General features: G+C 35.7%; 1 protein-coding gene across 2 annotated transcripts; it reads right to left on the minus strand.

The window, feature by feature from the left end:
• Window positions 1-12,454: 12,454 nt before the first annotated feature.
• Window positions 12,455-22,084, minus strand: LOC132116381 (epidermal growth factor receptor kinase substrate 8-like protein 1). 2 transcript variants are annotated; one of them, XM_059525207.1, is made up of 15 exons: window positions 21,837-22,084; window positions 20,960-21,101; window positions 20,820-20,878; window positions 19,782-19,911; window positions 19,282-19,370; window positions 18,534-18,608; window positions 18,214-18,362; window positions 17,999-18,137; window positions 16,417-16,469; window positions 16,049-16,145; window positions 14,989-15,114; window positions 14,797-14,917; window positions 14,266-14,428; window positions 13,948-14,080; window positions 12,455-12,750 (listed from the first exon to the last, which is right to left on the minus strand). In XM_059525207.1, exons 2-15 carry the CDS (start codon window positions 21,048-21,050, stop codon window positions 12,664-12,666), a joined length of 1,512 nt encoding a protein of 503 aa, XP_059381190.1. In that variant the 5' UTR covers window positions 21,051-21,101; window positions 21,837-22,084; the 3' UTR covers window positions 12,455-12,663. The 2 variants fall into 2 exon arrangements, with proteins under 2 accessions (XP_059381190.1, XP_059381189.1); XM_059525206.1 differs by having other exon boundaries at window positions 20,960-21,066; window positions 21,837-22,083.
• Between the last annotated feature and the right edge of the window lie 389 nt (window positions 22,085-22,473).

The following is a 22,473-nucleotide window of genomic DNA, read 5'->3' on the forward strand; positions in this document are numbered from 1 at the left end:
TGCCCACATATATTTCATACTAGAAATAGTGCCAAATTCTAAATATCCCTTCTACATTTTTCATCACAACTTGGCTTTTTATGTTTTTTTTTTTTTCAATCCTTTGTTTATTTCTAGCATTAAATAAAAATGCCAGATCTGAATCTTTTAACCTTTCGGACCTCAATGTATCTGCATTGTATGATGTACAGTACGATATTGTCTCCTGTGTCAGTAATATTACAGAGGAAATCACAGTGAAGCAATAACTAGATATAGATTCATTCTGATCATGTTGAGATGAATTTCAATGCAAAAACTTTGGTTTACTCTGTCTTTGCTGCATTAAGAAGTAAACAGTCCTTTTTATTGGTAAAAAACACCACCTGGTTCCACCCATCAAACAAGTCTAATTTTCTGAGAGAGAGATTAATGAATAAATAAATGTTTATTGTTAGGATAACAGGATTTTTTTTTATTGTTTTACTATTTTATGTTGATAGTCAATGTTGATAGTTCTTTTTATGCCAATGTTAAACTAACAGGCAAGTTAACTGAAGTAGTGTTAAACTGTTAATACTTTTTACAAGCGTCCATAGATTAACTACAGTAAACTCTCTCACACATCATGATGCACAGCAACTTCAGTATGTGCTGTCCACTGAGTGCCAGTGACGGGACAAATACATCAGTATATACACACTTTAGCTACTTATTTTTAATTCCACACAATAAAAGTACATTTCAAATACTTGGACTAGGGATATGTACAGATTGGAATACCATTACCGAACTATAATATTATTCATAATTTATACTAAAGACTGTTTCACACACTTCGTTCAAAAATGAGCAGTAAGCAGTGTGATAATATTACATTCCGAACTCTGCTAAGTGCACGTGTGAGACTGTATCCCACAATGCAATGCAGTGACATATGCACAGGAAATAATACAACAGTCATTGGGTTAAAAATGCAAAAAAACCAAGATGACAACAGGACAGCCTTCGCATAATGATGTCATGTGAGAACGCAGTTTCCTACTAAATGCTTATGGCTGCATACTGTATTTGACAGAATGCTGTTTATGTGGGTTTTTTATCCAAAGTGACAAATCAGAATAACACAAGCAGTTTGTGTTATAGTTATAGTTTGTGTGCAAAAGTTTTGGCACCATTCCCACAATTCATGTCCGGGTGATTCAGTCTGGCATTGGCATCCCAACTGGGCATGTGTGAAATTAGCTTTTAAGAAATGCATCAGATAAACAGCTCGAAAATTAGCATCAATATGGCAGAGGATGTTGAATTCAGCCACAGACATTTGCACACAACTTTATATTTTGACATATCTGTGTATAAATGAGTATTTGTGTGTATTCACTTCCATTAGTCTGAATGTGAGGTGTGTATGTGTGTGTGTATGAACATGTACATGAGTAAATGTGCAGTTTGATGAACTTTATGTGTTTCCACATGAGGAATATTCCTCTTCTGACGTACAGAGAGAGTTTCTCTCCTTCTCATCACCTGTTTTATTTGCTGTCTCTGTAACTGCAATGACCACTGAATTAATCAAATATACAAATAAATTATTAGTTGATGTACGATTTTGTCCTGGAATTTATCAGCTGCAATTAGTGAAATTAGATGCGACGCCACAATAAAAGGTAGGCCATCTTTTCCATATAAAATGTATGTATTACCATAAACAGTATAAGCCCCCTGTAGAAATTTATATTTAGTTAGGCTACATCCATGCATTTGGCAGATGCTTTTATTTAAAGTGACACTGCATTCATCCTATGTTGCATTTGGTTGTATTGGAATTCAGTAAATTCCTTTCCCCGTCATTCCAATTCATTTGGTGGCCATTTCAATTTGCACATGTATGGGTGTACAAAGGCTTTGCTTTCAAGATGATTTCTGTCCTTCATAACCAACCAGTCCAAAGTCCAGTAGAACTGTGAGTGAATCATATAAAGCTGCCGAAAGAACCACAAGAAAGAAAAGATTCCCATTCTACAAACAACTCCAAGCTTGTGTATTTGTGCATGTGTATGTTCTCTAAAGCCAGAGTGAGTGATTTTTGGTAACTTTCCGACATGGTTTGCAGGGTCAAAGCATATTTAGAATAATAAAAAGCACATGTGAGAAAGAAATGAAGCTCGCAGATTCCATTCAGAGTCAATTAGAAAAAACTGCACTGCATGAAGATGAAGAAAACCAATGGCAGCCGTTGTTAAATACTCTCAAACTTAAGATCAGCTCATGCTACTGTCTTTATTATTGTTCTGATGAGTCTAAAATAAATTCAAATCAAACCATTACAGATCTAAGACATTATTTGACCAGGTTTGTAATAGTTTTCCAGGAGTTTTCATGTGGAAGGCGTAGTGGGGACAGGTTGGTGACGTTCTGGCACTCGCACACACAGAACAAGCAGTTTAATCATATACATGTTCAAATGTGTGTAAACACTAGCAGGTTTCTGTCAGGCTGTATACATTACACTGACGTTTCTTAATATTTATACACGAGAGCGTACAGGGAGTTTGGAGAATTTAGGTGCTATTACTGTGTTTTCTCAGGTGTTTGTGCTGTTGATCTTAGAGAATGAGTCTGCTTAGATTGGCTAAGCACTCACACAACACACACACACACACACACACACACACCGCTCTGGCTTTACACCAGAGGAAACTCATCTGACACTTCCTGTGTGTTTCAGCAACCAGCTGATGACTAATGAATGACTCAGAAGGGCTCGTTAAGGAACAGCAAGCTTCATGAGGATGCTAAACTCTTAAAAATAAATGTTCTTCAAAGGATCTCTTTTGGTTCAGAACTGAGTAATATAATCAAGAGCCATTTTGGCTGTGGTTCTTGGGTTGCTACATTTTATTTGGAAGATGAAAATCAATATTTTGGCTTGTAGGTTCTTTACAACTTTTTTTTTTTAGTTGTGTAGAGCATGAAACTTTAACACTGTTCTCTTTTTTGTACCCTGCATGCACTGCAAATGCAAATCTTCTTGGAGCCTTTCTTTTGAAGAGTGTACAGTATATGTGTGCCAAGTTCAGGATCTGGGCTGCAAACACAAAGGTTGCAGTTTCACATCCAAGTATACAGGGGCGACCCAGGACCTGGAGAGTAACATAGATTACAATCACTCTTTGTCACCATTGTACCCTTCAGCAGGACATTTAACTCCAAGCTGCTCCAGAGGGACAGAACCTGCAATTAGCGTACTGTAGGTCATTTAAGATACAAAGCATCTGCTAAAAGCCAAGCATTTAAGGTGAAATAGCCCCTCAAAGTGCTGTAACATCATCTCAGTAAATTCATTAGTCTGAGTTTGCTGGAGTTGAAAAAGAACACAAAGCTCTGTAGCATAAGGACGACGGGAGCAAATTTTAACTTTTTGTCTTAAAGGGACAGTTTACCCAAAAATGGAATTGCTGTTCATTTATTCACCCTCAGGATATCAAAGATTACTGTTTTTCTTCAGCAGAATAGTATAGAATATTTTCAGCAACTACCGTCAATTTGAGAGTCAAAAAAGCACATACAGGCAACACAAAATGAATACTCGTGGCTCCTGACTATATACTGAGGTCTTATGAAGTGAAATGATCAGTCTGTGCAAGAAACTGAACATTATTTACAACATTAATTCCTGTAATGGGGAAATATGATTATTTTCTGTGAACTCATTCATTCGTTCATACAGTTCAAATGACCGATTAACTTAGTCGCGGGATGTGGGCAACTGTTTAACTATTGGGGGAAACAAAATTGGCATCTATTTTACACTACAAAATTACAATTACCTGGTATTGTTGGCGGATTGCGATTGTGCTAGTCAAGATTTCAAAAGACAGCTGCCATTCATCATATTCAGTGGTGTAGATGGTAAAGCATGTGTCATACCATCCCAATTGAAACAACTGACATGGGTTTGAATCTGCCTTTTGGCAAAAAAAAATTCACATCAATAAAGCATTTTTTTATATATAACATTGAAGAAAATCATCAGAAAGTTGAAAATAAAATATTGGGTAGGGTTAGGGTAGGTATAGGGAGGGCTTTTTCCCAATAAGCTGGCATCCATTTAATAATTTGAATTAAAATTTACACTCAATTTACACTCAACTCATACTGGTTGATAATGTATTACAATGCTGAGGTGCATATAATTGCAACTATTTGCAATAAGTAATTAGCAAAATATTGTACTATTTTCAATCGTTCCCCCCTAACTATTGAAAGCTTTATTAAATATTTGTTCATTAATAATGTTTTCAACTCAAAAGTAAATATGCATACAATGTAGTTATTTTAATACATCTTACTGTTATTTATTGTAAGTAAATTAATAAATAAAATCAGACTTACTAATAGGTTTTCCCAATCTTATTTGCGTGCTTTTGCATGACATGAATGGATTTTTTTTTTTTTTTACAACATACAACAACTGCAGATGAATCTGAACCTAACCAAAATAAAGACAGATGAAGCTAGATGCCCGACTCCAGACCCAGACAGCCTTATAAAGGTGATCCGATCCTAAATAAACAGTAAATCTTTATAAAAGGGTGAACTGTCCCTTAAACATTGTCTCCCAATCAAAAGGTTGTGAGTTCGAGTCCCGGGCCGGCAGGAATTGTGGGTGGGGGGAGTGCATGTACAGTTCTCTCTCCACCTTCAATACCACGACTTAGGTGCCCTTGAGCAAGGCATCGAACCCCCAACTGCTCCCCGGGCGCCGCAGCATAAATGGCTGCCCACTGCTCCGGGTGTGTGCTCACAGTGTGTGTGTGTGTGTGTTCACTGCTCTGTGTGTGTGCATTTCGGATGGGTTAAATGCAGAGCACAAATTCTGAGTATGGGTCACCATACTTGGCTGAATGTCACTTCACTCTTCTTTAACTTCTCTCGTTAGCAGTTTTTGGTTTGTGGTACAAGAACCTCCACACATACTAACCCAGTCTCTCTCTCTCTCTCTCTCTCTCTCTCTCTCTCTCTCAAGTTACTGGGTTTAAAGTGGAAACTTCATCCTTTATTTCAACACGTATCAATTAAAGCACATCTTGAGGATTACCAAAGCACACACACACTAATGCTGATCTTCTACAATTAGAAATTTAGTCTCTCTCATCCCAAGAGCAATTCCCAAGTCTGTGTATCTCATTAGCTGGTGAAGAGAGACACAGCATTTGCTGTAATCATTTCAACACATTTAGTGAAAAATACACAAAGACCCTTGAAACCATGTCTCGCACGTGTAGTTTGAACACCATCACAAGTGGAGCAATTTTACTTACAGTTTTCATGTTCGTGCTGGCCTTAGATCAGACAAAAGGAACAAATATTCATACTTGTTTCATATTCTACTTTCATATATATTTTTGCTTTAAACTATAGTTTTTAATATTGATTAATCTCTGAGCTCTTTATAAGGACTCAGTCAGAATCAGTTGAACCATTGTTTCACAAAATGAATCGCGGTATTGAATATGGTCCAAATCGCAAATCATTTGTTTCAGATCGAGATGTCAAAGTGTGTATCGTGAATCGTTTGATTTCAATAGGAACTTAGTATTGGGTTGGTGAATCATTTTGCGTGTGTGATAAAATGTGTGATAAGTGCTCCGAAGTCCCAATCTGAAATGATGGTTTGCAAATCATTATTTAGGTTGGAGCTTCGCAGGTTTACAAATCTTTTGATTCATATCAGAACATCGGAGCGGTTTAGTGAATCTTTTGATTCAGATCGGAACATCAGAACAGATTTGTGAATCTTTTGATTCAGATCGGAACATCGGAGCGGTTTCGTGAATCTTTTGATTCAGATCGGAAGATCAGAACATCAAAACAGGTTTGTGAATCTTTTGATTCAGATCGGAACATCGGAGCGGTTTAGTGAATCTTTTGATTCAGATCGGAACATCGGAGCGGTTTCGTGAATCTTTCGATTCATATCAGAACATTGGAGCGGTTTAGTGAATCTTTTTAATCAGATCTGAACATCGGAACGGGTTCGTGAATCTCTCGATTCAGATCAGAACATCGGATTGGTTTCGTGAATCTTTTGATTCAGATCAGAGCATCGGAACGGGTTTGTGAATCTTTTGATTCAGATCAAAACATCGGAGCAGTTTCGTGAATCTTTTGATTCAGATCGGAACATCGGAGCGGTTTCGTGAATCTTTTGATTCAGATCAAAACATCGGAGCGGTTTCGTGAATCTTTTGATTCAGATCGGAACATCGGAGCGGTTTCGTGAATCTTTAGATTCAGATCAGAACATCGGAGTGATTTTGTAAATCTTTTGATTCAGATCGGAAGATCAGAACATCAAAACAGGTTTGTGAATCTTTTGATTCAGATCGGAACATCGGAGCGGTTTAGTGAATCTTTTGATTCAGATCGGAACATCAGAACAGATTTGTGAATATTTTGATTCAGATCGGAACATCGGAGCGGTTTCGTGAATCTTTCGATTCATATCAGAACATTGGAGCGGTTTAGTGAATCTTTTTAATCAGATCTGAACATCGGAACGGGTTCGTGAATCTTTCGATTCAGATCAGAACATCGGATTGGTTTCGTGAATCTTTTGATTCAGATCGGAACATCGGAGCGGTTTCGTGAATCTTTTGATTCAGATCAGAACATCGGAGCGGTTTCGTGAATCTTTTGATTCAAATTAGAAGATCTGATCGGGTTTGTGAATCTTTTGATTCAGATCACAAAATCGGTGCAGGGGGGTCGTGAATCTTTTAATTAAAATAGGGACTTCAGAGCGGGTGTGTATATCTTTTTATTCAGATCAGGACTTCAGAGCAAGTATCGTGAATCAAATAAAATGGTTAAACTATTGTTAGTGTAGCAAAACCATGGTTCATTTTTGGAAGGGATGTGTTCCCAGGTTAACAACAAAAAATAAATACATTTATAACTTAAAAGTGCACATATGGGATGAATAAACTTTTTTTTTTTTTGCTTTATGATTAACAGAGCTTTGGATTGATTCCATATATTTAGATCAACTCTGATTAATGAAAAGAGAGGTTTATGTATGTGAAAGTGTGGCAGGTAACACTAATTAAGTTATATTTTGCTCTTTTAAGTAGTCAAACAATCAAAACATCTTTAAAACTGCTGCTTTAATTTTGTTGGTTTTACATAATCACAATTGTGTTATTATTGTCTGATTAATATGCTAACATAAAAAGCCCTCTTTACGAATTATGATTAGCTAGGCTAGTATAACTATAAATAAAGACTCATAAATCATAAATCATAAATGTAACAAACTCAACTCTCATATTGCTTTTAAACCTTGTAGTGCATGTACGCCATAGATTTCCATTGCAAGTGTTTTATTGTTTATTTTATTTTTTATTATGTATTATGTATTATTTTGTAAACCAATGCATGAGTCAAGATTATCTAGAGCTTAAATTATGTTAAACCTGTAGTATAAAATATAATGTACATGCTTCACACTGGTAAAAAAAGCGATTAAACAGCTCACAGGTGCTTTGAATTAAAGCCAGTCTTTTTATACAGTGTGTGTGTTTTTCAGAGATGCGCTGTGTGTTGTGTGTGACTTTGAAGTGCAGTGTTATGCTGAAGTTTTCCTCGCGTGTTACCGTGTCCTGCCTGCCTCAGTTCCCCACAGCGTCTGGGAATTAACTCGGCAATTCCAGAACCTTCCATTTCTTCTTTTTTTCAATTTGCTCGGCATGAATGAAGGAATTTATTTAAACAGACTCGTATCACATCTCAGCCAGTGTTCGGCCTAAATGCACGCAAAACTCTCTGGATAGTCCAGAGGAAGAATCTACTCTAAGACCAGATTTGATTGTGAATATTCATCATGATGTTTGGAGTTCGCTGACCGCAGCAGGTGAGTGCTGTAAAACTCAAAAGGACAGAAGGGAAAACAAGTGGCACTGTAACATGCCATCCGTGGGACTGAGATGATCTTTCAACACAATGACAATGACCCATAACATGCCATAAAGCTGATGTGAGAGTGACTCCAAACTGAAAGATTTATGTCCCGGTGCAGTATTCAGTCCAACTGAGCATCTGCAGAAGAACTTAAGCTTCCTTCCAACCTGATGGAGAGTTTTTCATCCTGCCAGGAAGAATGAACACATAAGAGCCAAGATATGAAACAAAGCTGAAGAGACTCTGATTACGGTTCAACTTTGCTCTGTTTTTATGTATTTCGTGTTTTATTCCATCCATCTGTCTGCAGTGTCTCAGAGACCAGAACACACTAACAACAACTGCATAGCGATGCTGTAGTAACCTCAGCTGCTTTAAAAACTAACCAGAACAACCTATGAGTAGGCTACTTAAGCAGCTGCATAGCAAAGCAGATAAAAATGTTTGTCCCACTTTACAAGATGCAGTGTCCCAATTTACCAGAAAAAGCCAGAAGGAAAAAAAATGGGTACTTATATGTTTTTGAATCTCTGTGTGTTTATAACAACAACCAATATTCTTTAAAAAAAAAAAACCCTACTGGGGGACACAAGACACTGATAATTTGTTTAAAGCATAAATTGTGTTGGTAGAATTGATTTATTTGTATTTATATTTTTGTATTGATTTAATTGTGTACAAATTACCGTTCACCAAAAAAGGGTCACACTTTTGCTGACTTCACCCCTACTATTGGATAAATTGTCAGTGGGCGGAGTCACACGGACCAAATCAAAAACAGACATTCCGACATGGAAGGAAGAACAGGCTGTTGTTGTTTTTCAGAGAAACAACATGAACTTATTATGTTTTATTATTATGTATTATGTTAGCATGTTTCCTAAATATCTGCAGACATAGTATTTTTATACGTTAGAACAGTCCAAAAAAATACATACAGCACCATTAATGTGAGGTTAGCAAGTTAAGACAGAATTTAGTTTTATTCATATAAATGGTGAGAAGTGTTTCTGTAAGGTGACTGTAAATAATAACTCCAAGAACTCCAAGAACATGTAAAAGTGGGTTTGATGATTTTTTGGATTATTTTGCTGAGCATCCTCATCTGACCAGTGCGCGTTGTTTGTCGTTGCGTTCACATGCGTTCACAAACGTTCAGAGGCTTCTGAGGATGCAAAGCTACATCTCCATGGCGCCCAGGAGGAGGAGCTTCCACGGTGCTATGGGAAAACAATCTGGACAATCTGAAGGACAGACAGAAGAAGCGCAACAAAAGGCTTTAAGAGCGGCAGACAGCTCGTTCAGACCCAGAGCGCGTATGTGTGAGGCATTGTCTACATACTCTCCATCCATCACGCGGTCAGGTGGCTCTCTCCCGCTCTCAGCATTCTCTACAGCGCTCTTTCTGCAGCATGAAATCAATTTTTAGCTCCTCATTTCCTTTGCCAAGAAAAGAGGCAAGTCTGCCAGACACACACACACACACACACACACACACACACACACTCACACATTCCTCCTGTATTCCCAGTGGTCTTGTTAGGTGGAGTCTGGGTTTAATTTTTGCCTAATTTAAAATAAGCAGCCTTTTAGTTCAGTGATGATGATCCTAAAACTTTTCAAAATCACACACACACACGGTGATCAAAGATGCACTCGCACACACACTGTCTTCATTGTCTAGACCACCCAGTGTGTGTGTGTGTGTGAGGGGTTACTTAGTTGGGGAGCAAAATTTCTTCAAAAGTTAAAAGGCTTTTAGGGAACACCCATGGATATTCTTTATTGAAAGATTGTTATAAAATAGGTTTTTTTTTAATTAGTAATTTTTTTTTCTAATTTCAATACTTCAAGATGTTATGTTTAATTCAATGTGTTACTTGCAATTTCTTTGTAACTTATCGTGTAATTTACTAGCAATTAAAAAAAAGGATTAAATTATGGAGTAATTTATTTTATTATTTGTATTTATTTGTATTTTTTTGTTGTTTTCATGTAAGAGTGCTGAACATGTTCTTTAAAGGTTTGGGTTAAGCCTGTTGGAATAATTAATTATATGTACAATTTATATAAAATTATTTTATACAAAAAATTTTTTATTAGAACATTATAACTTTGTTATGTCCTCATTTATATAGATAAATAAGTGTAAATGAGTTTTTGCTTTGCATTCAATGTGGTAATTCTCATATGGCAAACAAGCAGTTTTCCAATGATGTTTGATGTTTTGGTGGAAAATTTTGAGGTGAAGACAGTGTATTTCCAGTAAAATGTTCCCGATATTCCATTGGAATGTTTCTGATGTTCCAGTGGAATGTTTCTGATGTTCTGCTAGAATTAACATTTCTGGAGCGTTTCAGATGGCTGTCCAAAATCCAGTACGTTATCCCGCTTGTATTTTTCTCATTATTCTGCCCTCGTTTTTCTCAGTGTCGGAGGGAAACAGAAGGAGAGGCTGAAGAGAGAAGATGTTGTGACGGAATTTTCATCATCTCTTCTGTGATTGGTGTCGGAGCGAGCGGTCGGTCGGATCCAAAGAGGCTTTGTGTCATTATCACGGCCTGTTGAGTGACACGCGCGCACACACACACGAGCCGTGCCGCTGCAGGTGCAGGATCCTGGAATGTGTTTGAAATGATGTTCACCTGCAGGGGCCGTGAGAACCTGAGGGACTCAACAGAAACACGAACTCCTCAGAGATCAAAGGTCAGAGGTCATCTTCCTGCTCTCATGTGAAATATCCAGTCTGGATATTGATACACACACACACACACATACTAGAGCATTTCAGTACAAATCTTGAACAGGTGCAGCGAGCGCCTCACAGTCAGGATATGAGGAGAAACTTAATGCGAAGGCCTGGATGCCGATCTACGCAAGAACATGAAGTAAACACTTCTAGTGACGCAAACTTGATTTCATGCATCTTGTTCTGAAATGTGTCTGAATGCAAATCATGATAACAATGCAATGTTGCATTTGTATTTTTTTTTAAATGTGTCAGTATACAACAAATCAGGCAAAACTAGAAACTTGCAATACTAGCTAAATTTGTAAAATTTTCAGTGTTATGACTGGGTAACAAAATCTTAAATGCATGTATATATTCATAAAATATACATTTAAATATATCCATGCATCAAATAATTGAAAATGTAAAAAAAAGAAAGAAAATGAATAAATGCATTTTAAAAGATTAAACAAACAAACATGAAGTAAATGCTTCAAGTTAAACAAACTTGATTGCATGCATGGTGTTCTAAAATGTGTGTGAATGCAATTCATAACAATGCAATGTTGCATTCTCTTCTTTTTTTGTTATTCAAAAGTGATTCCACTATTTTGGAGAGTACCACGAGCTTGACGTTAACCTTAACAATGATCAAGTTATTCGAATTATTCGTGACACGCGATCCTTTGAATCAACAGCAAAATCACGTGACTCGGCGAGTTCAATTCTACTGATTCGAAACAAAGCATTCGCAAATGATTCGAAGCTTCGTGATGCAGAGTTGACAGCTCTTCATCGCTACGGCCATTGAGATGACTGAATATAGCTCTCTTTCAGGTGCATACAGTAGAGATTTCTGGGCCTAAAGCATCAGACTCATGTTTGTACAGGTTCAGTGTGTGTGTGAAATCATAAAAATGGGTTTAATTAGCTGATGAATCTCGCACACATACACACGCAGCTGGTTTAATCAAACATATAAACACACATTCGTCACCTCACACACCTGACACCTGAGCTGCTGCTGCTGCTGCTCACAGCCAAATTAACACACATACACACATTATATACAATTGTGATGTGTGTGTTCAGTGCGGGAAGACTGTATATTTACCATGTACTTCTATAAAAAAATAAAATAAAATAAGCCCCTCCACAGACCAGATATACTGTACATTAAGTTAAACGACAATGAGAAATGTTCTAGCTGAAATAAAAGCAGTTTTCATATTTCATCTCTGTTAATGTTTATTTTATATCTTAGTTTTAGTCACCCGTCATAGACAGCAGCAGATAATAGTTGATCTCTTGTTATATTAGTGAGTCATCATTTTTCTAGTCAGTGTTTTCTATCTTTGTGGGTTTTGTTGGAGCTGTGAATGTAAATGTGTAGTTTAGCTGACCAAGCAATGGAGCAATAGCATTTACTTTGGCAAAGATTTTGAATTGAAGTCCCAAAACAACAAAACTAACACCAAAACCTTTTATTATTTAGTTGGACCCATACAAACTTGGGCTTGGCTTTGTGATTTATAGTAATATCATTACTTAGTCAAGTATCACTATTGCTCTTCTTGTCAAAGTGCATGCTGAGATTCCCGAATCCTGAAGGTTTAAAGTGTTTTTTTTTGTGTGTTCTTTAGCACCAGTTCAAGACCTGGCTGGTAACCCAAAGGTTGCAGGTTCAGAAGAGTTATTAATCTGCTGTGCTTCAGTGAGTGGTTAGTTGGTGTCTGGCGCCCTCTTGAGGCGGGAGATGATTTAATAGTTTCACATTTGTGCATTAAATGTCTTTATTAAGAATATATTAACCCATTTTACATAGAGAATTTAGAAATTTGTACAACATTGTGCCGATTTGCATTCTTATTTCATGCTGTAAAACTAAATAAGAAGACAAAACAACCCTTAAAGCAGGTTACAATAGCGTAAATGATCTTCTGCATGTGTATGATACAGACAGAGGGTGTTAAGAGAAGATAAGATCTTCATAAAGTTCCACTCTCCAGTTTCAAATCCACCTTCATCTTCTGCTTCTCCATCACCGTCTCCAGCTCTGTGGCTCTGCGAGCGTCCTGAGAGATGGACAGATGTGGTTAGATGATAAATGCATGCTGATCGCTGGCTGTCAAGATCAAACTGCTTGGTTTAATAATAATAATAATAATAATAAAAGGGTTTATTAGACTGATTGCTGCATATTAAGTCAGGATATTAAAACTACTACTAGACTAACACATCTTACGCTTCAGTGTTAAGGCAGTTTTTAGCAGGTCGTTACTTTGCAGAGTGATCCAGTGTTTCAATCTCTGCACTATATACTGTAAAATGGCAGATAGTTTTAAATACTAAAACGGAACACTTTCTGATAGTTCGTCAGTGCTTCAAAATATGAAATATAATAGCCTTAGTCCCTCACGTAATGTTTACACAGAAAATAGCTGCACCAAATAGGATTGCAAAAATTCTGACTGCATCAGGGTTCGTATTGTGTGTTAATGAAATAACACACAAATTTGATACTTAAAATTAATATTAACTGAAATAAAATAAAACACAAAAGCTTTAAACAAATTATATATATATAAAAAGAAAAGAATAAAAAAACAAAACTATTTTGGCTAGCTGTCAGCAGTTTTGTCATATTCATTTATTTCGACAACAAAACTAATCAACTAAACCAATCATTTAAAATTAATATGTACTATATAGATAACTGATAAACTAATAAAATGTCAAAATAACTAATAAAAGTAACTAGTAAACTAATAACTAATAAAAATTACAACTCGTAACAAAATTAACTAACAATTAAATGAAATGAAAACAAAACATTAAAAAAATCTAAATATTAAAAAACTATAATGTGTCATTGACACTAAAATAACTCTAGGCTGCATGGATTTTATTTTATAATTTATAATTTTTAATTTATAATTTTAAAATATAAATTATCACTAATTAACCTTTAATTAAAGGCTTCTAGCTTCTAATCCTGTATAAAACATATTTAAACATATTTTTTTAATATACCTAAATTATGCTGGGGATTTATGTATGTAACATTTCAGAATTTTTAGAGCACATTTGGATTCAGGAATTTTTAGATTTCTTAATGTAGCATTTTTTTTTTTACATTTTAAATTAAGAAATAAATGCAACTAAAAAAATATTCAAATGTTTTCTTCTATATCTTTAGTTAGAATGCCCCCATCAATCATCTGCAGCTTCAAGTAAAACAGCAGAGACGTGGATGTGTGTGTGTGATGCACCTCTATCTGCGCTCTCTGGACGGTCAGCTGACTGTAGACTCGAGCGCCCTCTTCAGGAATAACAGCGCGCAGCTCTTCTTTATTCAGAGAGAACAGCTGAGCTCCATTCAGAACCCGCAGACACTGGACAGTCCTGCACACACATCCACAGCCGTTCACTGACCTCAAACACTGATCACAGAAGTGTAGACTGAAACTCCTATGTATTGCATACTTCATATAAAATCATACTAAGTGAATGTGAGAGTGATGTGTGGAGTTACAGGTGGAGAATGATTATTAATTTCTGCTGTAAAGTGTGTCCTGTGTGAGACTCACGGTTCACTGAAACCTTTCTTGCGCAGCCAGATCTCCACCTCTGTGGGCGGTGAGTTGAAGTCCAGCGGGACGGACGTCTCTGCTGAACGAGGGATGACCAGACGAGGAGAGAGATTCTTCCCACTGGTCAAACGGTGAAGCAGCTCGTCATTCACCTGCATCACTGACACACAACCAGCAAATCAATATCAGCACAAGATCAAAAACCTGCCCCTGAGCAATGCATGATATTATAGTCTGTAGGAATATTTTGAATCGCTTGCTGCAGATTTTTGAGCAGGGTTATTATTGTTATATAAAACTAAAATAAAAAACATAAAATAATTACCTAAAATAAGCATTAGCTGAAATCAAATAAAATATAAAAACAATGAACTACAGAAATAAAACTAGTAAATAAAAAATAATAATCATTTAAAAAAATGACAAAGCACGTACAAACAAAAATAAAAACAAAATAAAAATGTGCAATCTAATTGAAAATATAAAAAAAGGTCAATGATCAACAATCTGATTGTGATGTGTTTGTACCTTTCTCCGTGTCCTCAGACAGTGACCCGATGATCATGCTGCGTGGCCGAGCGGCGCTGAGGTCAGAGGTCACGGCGGACGGGCTGGACGGGCTGTTGAACATCGGTGGAGCAGCGGGAGGCTGAAACAGAGAGTGTAATGTCAGAAGAAGTGGTTTCTGAAGCCTGTTTGCTGATGTGATTTATTCAGTACCTTAGGAGTTTTGTGAAGCACAGGGTTGTCAATGTGTGTCACCGGCTCCAGGATGTTAAAGGGCACGAACCCAACTTCATTAAACTTATTACGACACTTCCACCAGCGCTTAGATGACTCCATCACCTGGAGCACGGACAAACAACAGGAAAATAAAGATTATTTGTATTAATATAATACTTGGAGGTGTTAAATATGATATTGCATTATAAAATTTGTGAGATGAGAGATCATATTTTCTTTAGCTCAGTTTGGAGGGATATACTGTAAACTAATATAGATGTGGGTTAACTATTATAAAAATATTATATTATATATATTATATTATATTATATTATAATAGTATAGTAAAAAAAAAATATATATATATATAAACGCATCCAAAATAAAACACACACACACACACACACACACACACAAACACACACACAGTTTATATATATCCTGGGGATGGCATACATTAAATAAATATAATATCTATATATAATTTATTATTTATTTATAATTATTTATTTATAATAAATATATAATTTGTAATTAATAAATGAATTGTATTATTTGTTAATAAATATATTAGTGTGTGTATATAATTATCAAAAAAAACATTTTTACGGTGAAACCAAACATTTTTTTAATTAATATAAAAATAAATTAATATTTTAGAATATCAATAAATAAATTAAGTGTTTATTTATTTTTAAGATTTATTATAATTAGTAGTAGTAGTAGTAATATATTTTGTTAAAATAACAATGTTGTCTCCAAAATAAATAAATGTTCCCCTAAAACATAAAAACATAAAAACATAAAAACATAAAAACATAAAAACATAAAAACATAATATAATATAATATAATATAATATAATATAATATAATATAATATAATATAATATAATATAATATAATATAATATAATATAATATAATATAATATTAACTCCAAAACATATTAATACATCAATATATATTTTATTAATATCCTGAAATATGAATTTATTGTAATAATAATTCTGAAAAATGTCTTATCTTGATAACTACTATAGATAAGTGTGTGTGTAACCTCTAGTGTCTCTCCTTGAAGTACAGACAGCTCACTGTTGTTTCGTGCAACAAAATCATAACTGCAGCGATATAAGAGCTCTTTAACTCCACCATCACTGAGGACGAGAAACAGAGATGCTTTCTCAGATCATACATTTGAATAACATTAATACAAAATACTTCTTTAAAATGCAGTTACAAAATAACCCCCTTTGATTACTGAGATAAAAAGAAGAGAAACTCTGGGTTGCTTGTTGACTCAATGGATGAACTTGTGTTAGTTAGTCTTTTAGTCAAACCCTATAGTCATAAATACTGAAAAGCCATGGCTGAAACTGACACATCTGAAAGGATTTGATTGATTCTTCAGCTGTGAATCACACTTACGGTTGGCCTGTAGTCTGAACGGGAGCAGTGTGACGGTCAGACGCTTGAGTCAGCTGAGTCTGACAGAGACAAAAACCATGTTATCAAGAACATCACACACACGAAACACACAGTGACAGACAGGGAAATCACATTTGTGGGATTTATTAGTGTGTTTTTTGACATGAATGTAGACTCTAGTGTGTTTAATTCGGTTTTAACAATATATTTTTCATCCAACTGTGTGGTTAGCCGAATTAAAACATTTTTTTTTAAAGAAATGAATACTTTTATTCAGCAAGAATGCATTCAATTGACCAAAAGTGTCAGTAAAGACATTTACAATTTTGCATAAGTACGGTGCCCGTAAGGTGACTTGTTCGGTTTACTTAGTTTTGTCGTGGCCACGACATAATAACTCATGGGAACATGATAATATGTCGTGACCACGAGATATTAATTTGTGGGAATGCATATTAACTCGTGGGAACTTCATATTATGTCGTGGCCACGAGATCATTTTGTCGAGGTAGCGACATCCTTATGTCGTGGCCTCGAGATGCTATGTTGAGGGAACAACATCCATTTCTCGTGGCCACGACTTCTGATGTTGAAGGAACGACATGTTTTTCTCGTGGCCACGAGTTTAATGCGTAAACAAACCTGCGTAACCATAGCAACCCAGGATTATCAGAGATAATTATATTAATGTTAAGTAAAGAAAAAAAAAAAAGAATATAAACAAAATAAAAAAATATAACCAATAATAATAGGCTAATAATAATAATAATGTACATATATTACGGTGGAAAGACTATCGGTTAATGGACTTACAAGACTGTAGGATGGATAAAAAAAGTTTTTATATTTTATTATGCACTTTATGTAATATTTATTTATGATAAACTTCATTTGAATGCTGACGATCGCATATAATACAGCCCGGTAGCCAAAGCATATAATAATTAATGTAATTATTAAGTAATTATTCATATAATAATTACTTAATTAAAAAATAAAATATTAATGGTTCCATCTCTGATAATCCTGGGTTGCTATGGTCACGCAGGTTTGTTTACACATTAAACTTGTGGCCACAAGAAACACATGTCGTTCCCTCAACATCAGAAGTGGTGGCCACGAGAAATGGATGTTGCTCCCACAAATTAATATCTCGTGGCCACGACGAAACTAAGTAAACTGAACAAGTCACTTTACGGGCACCGTACAAAAGATTTCTATTTCAAATAAATGCTTCTTTGTTCGTCCTGAAAAATAATCCTGAAAAATAAAAGGCATCACCGTTTTCACAAAAAGAACTGTTTTCATCATTGATAATGATCAGAAATGTTTCTTGAGCAGCAATATTAGAGCGATTTCTGAAGATCATGTGACACTGAAGACTGGAGGAATGATGCTGAAAATTCAGCTTCGATCACAGGAATAAATTACATTTTAAAATATATTACAATATAAAATAGTTACTTTAAACTGTAATAATATTTCACAATTCTTTCTGTAGATGCAGCCTTGTTGAGTACGAGACTTGTTTCCCCCTAACCCAAACTATCTAAGACTAGTGTACATTATTAGATGATTTTACCTCTACTTTTGAGAGCTCAGCGTCGTGTCTGTGTTCTAACTCCACAGGATCGACCCATCCAGCAGCATCGGACCCCGGCGGTCTCCATCCGTCCTGAAACACGAGTGTGTACGGCGCCACGGGGCTCCGCAGAGCAGATCTACATGAAGGTAACAAGCCATCAGCATGTGCACATATATTTAAGGTACATATAACCTAAAAATTAGAGTTCGTACCTATGTTGTGTCCAGTTCGGCCCTAGAGAGATCCACAGTGCATTGTCCTGTGCTGTCAGGTTGTTCTGTAGCAGAGTCACGGCTCCTTGTGTCATAGCCGGGCTGGAGACGGACGCAGCGAAACCAGGACCTCCTGTAGCCTTCACCATCTACAAACACACACAGATACAGGTGAATTATTTGAGTGCTCTTTACTGCTCAATAGATGGACGCCAGCTTTCGCTACACAATAGTGTGCAAACATTTGATGAAACACTAGAAACAATGCAGCGCAACAAAGGCCTGCTGTTTGCACAGGAGAAATATGAGCATGCATTTACCATTTCGAGCGGTTTGAAGACGTGATGCACGAGCTCCTCTGAGGTCGGATTGGAGATGGCAAATTTTAACCGTGCCTGTAAAACAAACAGTACGCTTATGGAAACCTGAGAGAAGATATATATGATGCCACACTACATAATCCATAGTATTATAGTATTATTAATAGCAATGATTGATATTAACCATTTTAATAACAATGAATAACTATATAATATATTCGTTTTGAAAGCTGAATTATTAAGCTTTCCATTGATGTGTGGTTTGTTAGGAGGACAATATTTGTCTGAGATACAACTATTAGAAAATCTGGAATCTGAGGGAGCAAAAAAATCCAAATACTGAGAAAATCATCTTTAAAGTTGTCCAGATGAATTCTTAGCAATGCATATTACTAATCAAACATTAGGTTTTGATATATTTACAGTAGGAAATTTACTAAATAACTTCATGGAACATGATCTTTACGTAATATCCTTATGATTTTTGGCTTAAAAAAATATATCTTTAATTTTGCTATATTTTATATATCTATAAAATTGCTATTGCTACTAATATACCCAAGCGACTTAAGACTGCTTTTGATCTTTTTTAATATTTGGATTTTAATAATTTATTAGTAGGCTAAATGTTGCAATTATTATGAAATGAGAATAATAAATGCTTTTTATAGTTAATGTTCAACGTTGCTTATCGTGTAGCGTTACCCATCATTAAAATATTTTTTCATAAATGTACATATCGACTCACCAACAGACTGAAGCTGTATTTGAATTTCTGAAAAGCGTCGAGAAACTCTTTCTCAGAAGGTGGTTTGGCTCTAGCTGTAAGAAGATCCTCTGTAAAACACAAACACACAACAAACTCTTAAACACTGATCATGTGTGCCCTTAACAAGAAATAATGAAACCTGTAAGTGAAGATTTCCAGGTGTGTTGTGTTCCTGGAACAAATGCAGGCTTGTTTTGGTGTGTGTTTAAGATGATGCAGGTGTGATATTATTTTAACTGAGAGATTGTTAGTATTCAACACACACAGGGTGGAGACTGCTGTCGGCCTCGTAACACAACACTTTCCCATCAGCTGATGTCCTGATGGTACTAGGAACTGCAGATAACAGGCTCCATCTGCTGATAGGATCTCACTACAGTATGCTCTTTACAGAGCGTTCAGTTCAGCTGCGTTTCAGAGCTTCGCTTTAGATTTCATTAAGCATTCAGGTTTGATTTTTCCTACAGGTAGATTCATACCATCTGCACTTTTCTTCTGGCTTTTCTTCTTCTTTTTGCTCCTTTGGTCGAGGATAATCTGAGCCTCTGCTGACTGCTGCAGCTTTCCGATGAATGCTTCGATATCATCAAAACAATGATTTAGCAAGTCCTAGAAATAGAGAGAAACCAGGCAGTTAGTAATGAAAATACATGCAGAGATCTTTTCTTAACTCTGTTGGTAATGTAAACAGGCATATCAATGCGGCGTTATAGGTCAAGCTAATGGTCAAACTGAAGGTCAACTAGAGTGTGGAAAGTCAACAGTCGCATAAAGATCCACTATTTTAACAAAACAAGATAATTCGGCTGTACTTGTGGACAATATGGGTGAAATATGTTCCCAGATGTTAGTCAAATACAACAAAACCATAGTTAAACATGATTTCTAAAGTAAATAAAGTTTTTAATTATAGAAATTTGGATTATATATATGTATTAACATGCATACTACTGGTCACTACAAGTCAAAACTTTGTAATAATTTAGATTTTTTTCTTCATTAAATTTGTTTTAAGTCTCCTATGCTCCGCAAGGCTGCACTTATTTGAGAAAAAATACGGTAAAAGTATTACGACATATTATTATAATTTAAAATAACCATGATCTATGTGAATATATTGTAAAATGTAATTTATTCCTGTGTTCGAAGCTGTATTTTCAGCATCATTCCTCCAATCTTTAGTGTCACAGGATATTCAGAAATCATTCTACTATACTGATTTATGCTCAAGAAACATCTCTGATTATTATCAATGTTGAAAACTGTTGTGCTGCTTCATAATTTTGTGGAAAACATGATATACTACCATTCGAAATTTAAGATAATATAAATATTAAGTAGAAAAAGCAGTTTTCATCTTATATATAATAAGAAACTTTATAAATGGTATGATTGAGCACCAATTAAGCATGTTAGAATGAATTTTGACTTTAATTTTGAACAAATACATGCTGTCTATATATAATTCTGTGATCGTTTTCTGTATTTAAATTCTGTATTTGTTTATATGTACTCACCACTTCCATCTGAGCCCTAAGAAATGATTTATCAGGTTGACCGTTCACCAGTCCATTAGCTAGAGTTGAGGAAGAGTGTTAATCTGTGGCTGTTTATGATCAGTATTGATAAGCATTGATAGGCGCTGATTCATACACACCTCTGATGCCGGGATAGGGTGGAGGAGGGACGGGTGAGGGTGGATTTGGGGCTTGGGTGTATGGTGGACTCGGGATTCCTGTATAATCCATACTGGACTCAGAGAACCTGAAACACACAGATTGACATGACAACAACACTCCCTTTATTCAGAATGAAAGTGTGTGTCCTGTTGGACAATGAGCAGATCTGCAGTATTTCAGTCGGTTTTGATGTGCGTCACGCTGTTTTAAACAAAATGTGATTTAATTGCCGGCACACAATGCTAATGAATCACTAACAAACACATCAAACAACTTTAAGTTGCATAACTAAAAAAAAAAAAAAAACGCCCCTATGAAAAACCACACATGGAAAAAAGAGCTAGATATTATCTTCCACATAAAGACTTGGACAAGAATAAAACACCCTTTTTGAATCAAGTTAATTTACTTAGCTAGGAAAATCAGTCAAAGTCAAATTTGTTTAAAAACAACAAAGTCGAGCGAAGGGCTGTACTTTAAATGACACACCATTTATTTTTAAATATGAAAATGATTATATTCATTATACATTAACACAAACCCTAAAAGAAATTGCATTTCAAGAACGAAAAAACATTATTGAATTTATTTATGAATATTTTTATTCTTTAAGGACATCGTTAAAGTGAACTTTGGTCAGATTTTGCTCACTTTTAGCAGAGTCTTAGTTAACCACACATGCTCATTCATGATAAAAACTAACCATCCTAGAAAATATGTTTGGCATTCAGTTTGACATTGAGATGCCTTGAGGTTATTTCAGTGTGCCTCCTGCTCTAAAACACACACACACACACACTTTCAGTCATATGTAGCTGATAAGCACATACAGCAGATAAAGATAACACACTGTACCTTCCTTGTGTCCCGCTTGTCTTGTAAGTGTTTAGTCCTAAAGAACGGCCGAGGTCCAATGAATCTTTCCCTCTGCAAATCTGTCTCTCTCTCCCTCTCCCTCTCTCACTGTACTCTTAGTCACGCCTTCTCAAGTTATAAAACTGGTTAAACCAGTTTGTGTTCTCAGTAATAGGTTCTATTTCTCTAGGTTGTGGACACACTGTGGAAATCACAAAATTACCTGACTGTTAAGAACCGTACCCATTTGCCCTTATTGTGTAATGACACAACTTGCTTTCAGGCCTGATGCCTGAAATATACAAACTGGTAGAGAATGATGTAATCAAAGAGGCAGGGCTCTGGTTGGACAATCACAACAGTATCATCTGAATCTGAATTAGGTATTAATAGTGATTGCTAAAATGAAACTCGCCTCACTTTGACAGATGCGCAGCTGAAGAAACACGCTCTGACTAACCAGCAGGAGAAGGGCTGAGAGATGGGGAGTTATGCAGTCGCAGTGGAGAAGAGAGGACACGGCAAACTCCTTCAATTACTCATTAATGGTCAGTTATGGAACAATTAACAAATCTGTCATTATTCGCAATTAAATATGCATTCAGAAAATAAATATTCTGGACTGTGTACATAGTAT

This window comes from Carassius carassius, chromosome 35, assembly GCF_963082965.1.
Source record: "Carassius carassius chromosome 35, fCarCar2.1, whole genome shotgun sequence".
Taxonomy (NCBI): Eukaryota; Metazoa; Chordata; class Actinopteri; order Cypriniformes; family Cyprinidae; genus Carassius; species Carassius carassius.

Excerpts from the sequence above, each read along its gene's own strand:
- LOC132116381 (XM_059525207.1), bottom strand. The coding sequence starts at position 21,050 with ATGGATTATACAGGAATCCCGAGTCCACCATACACCCAAGCCCCAAAT. Across the intron at positions 19,912-20,819 it reads TTAGGGCTCAGATGGAAGTG|GACTTGCTAAATCATTGTTT; the intron begins GTGAGTACATAT and ends CTCTATTTCTAG. Across the intron at positions 14,918-14,988 it reads TGCTTCACAAAACTCCTAAG|CCTCCCGCTGCTCCACCGAT; the intron begins GTACTGAATAAA and ends TCTCTGTTTCAG.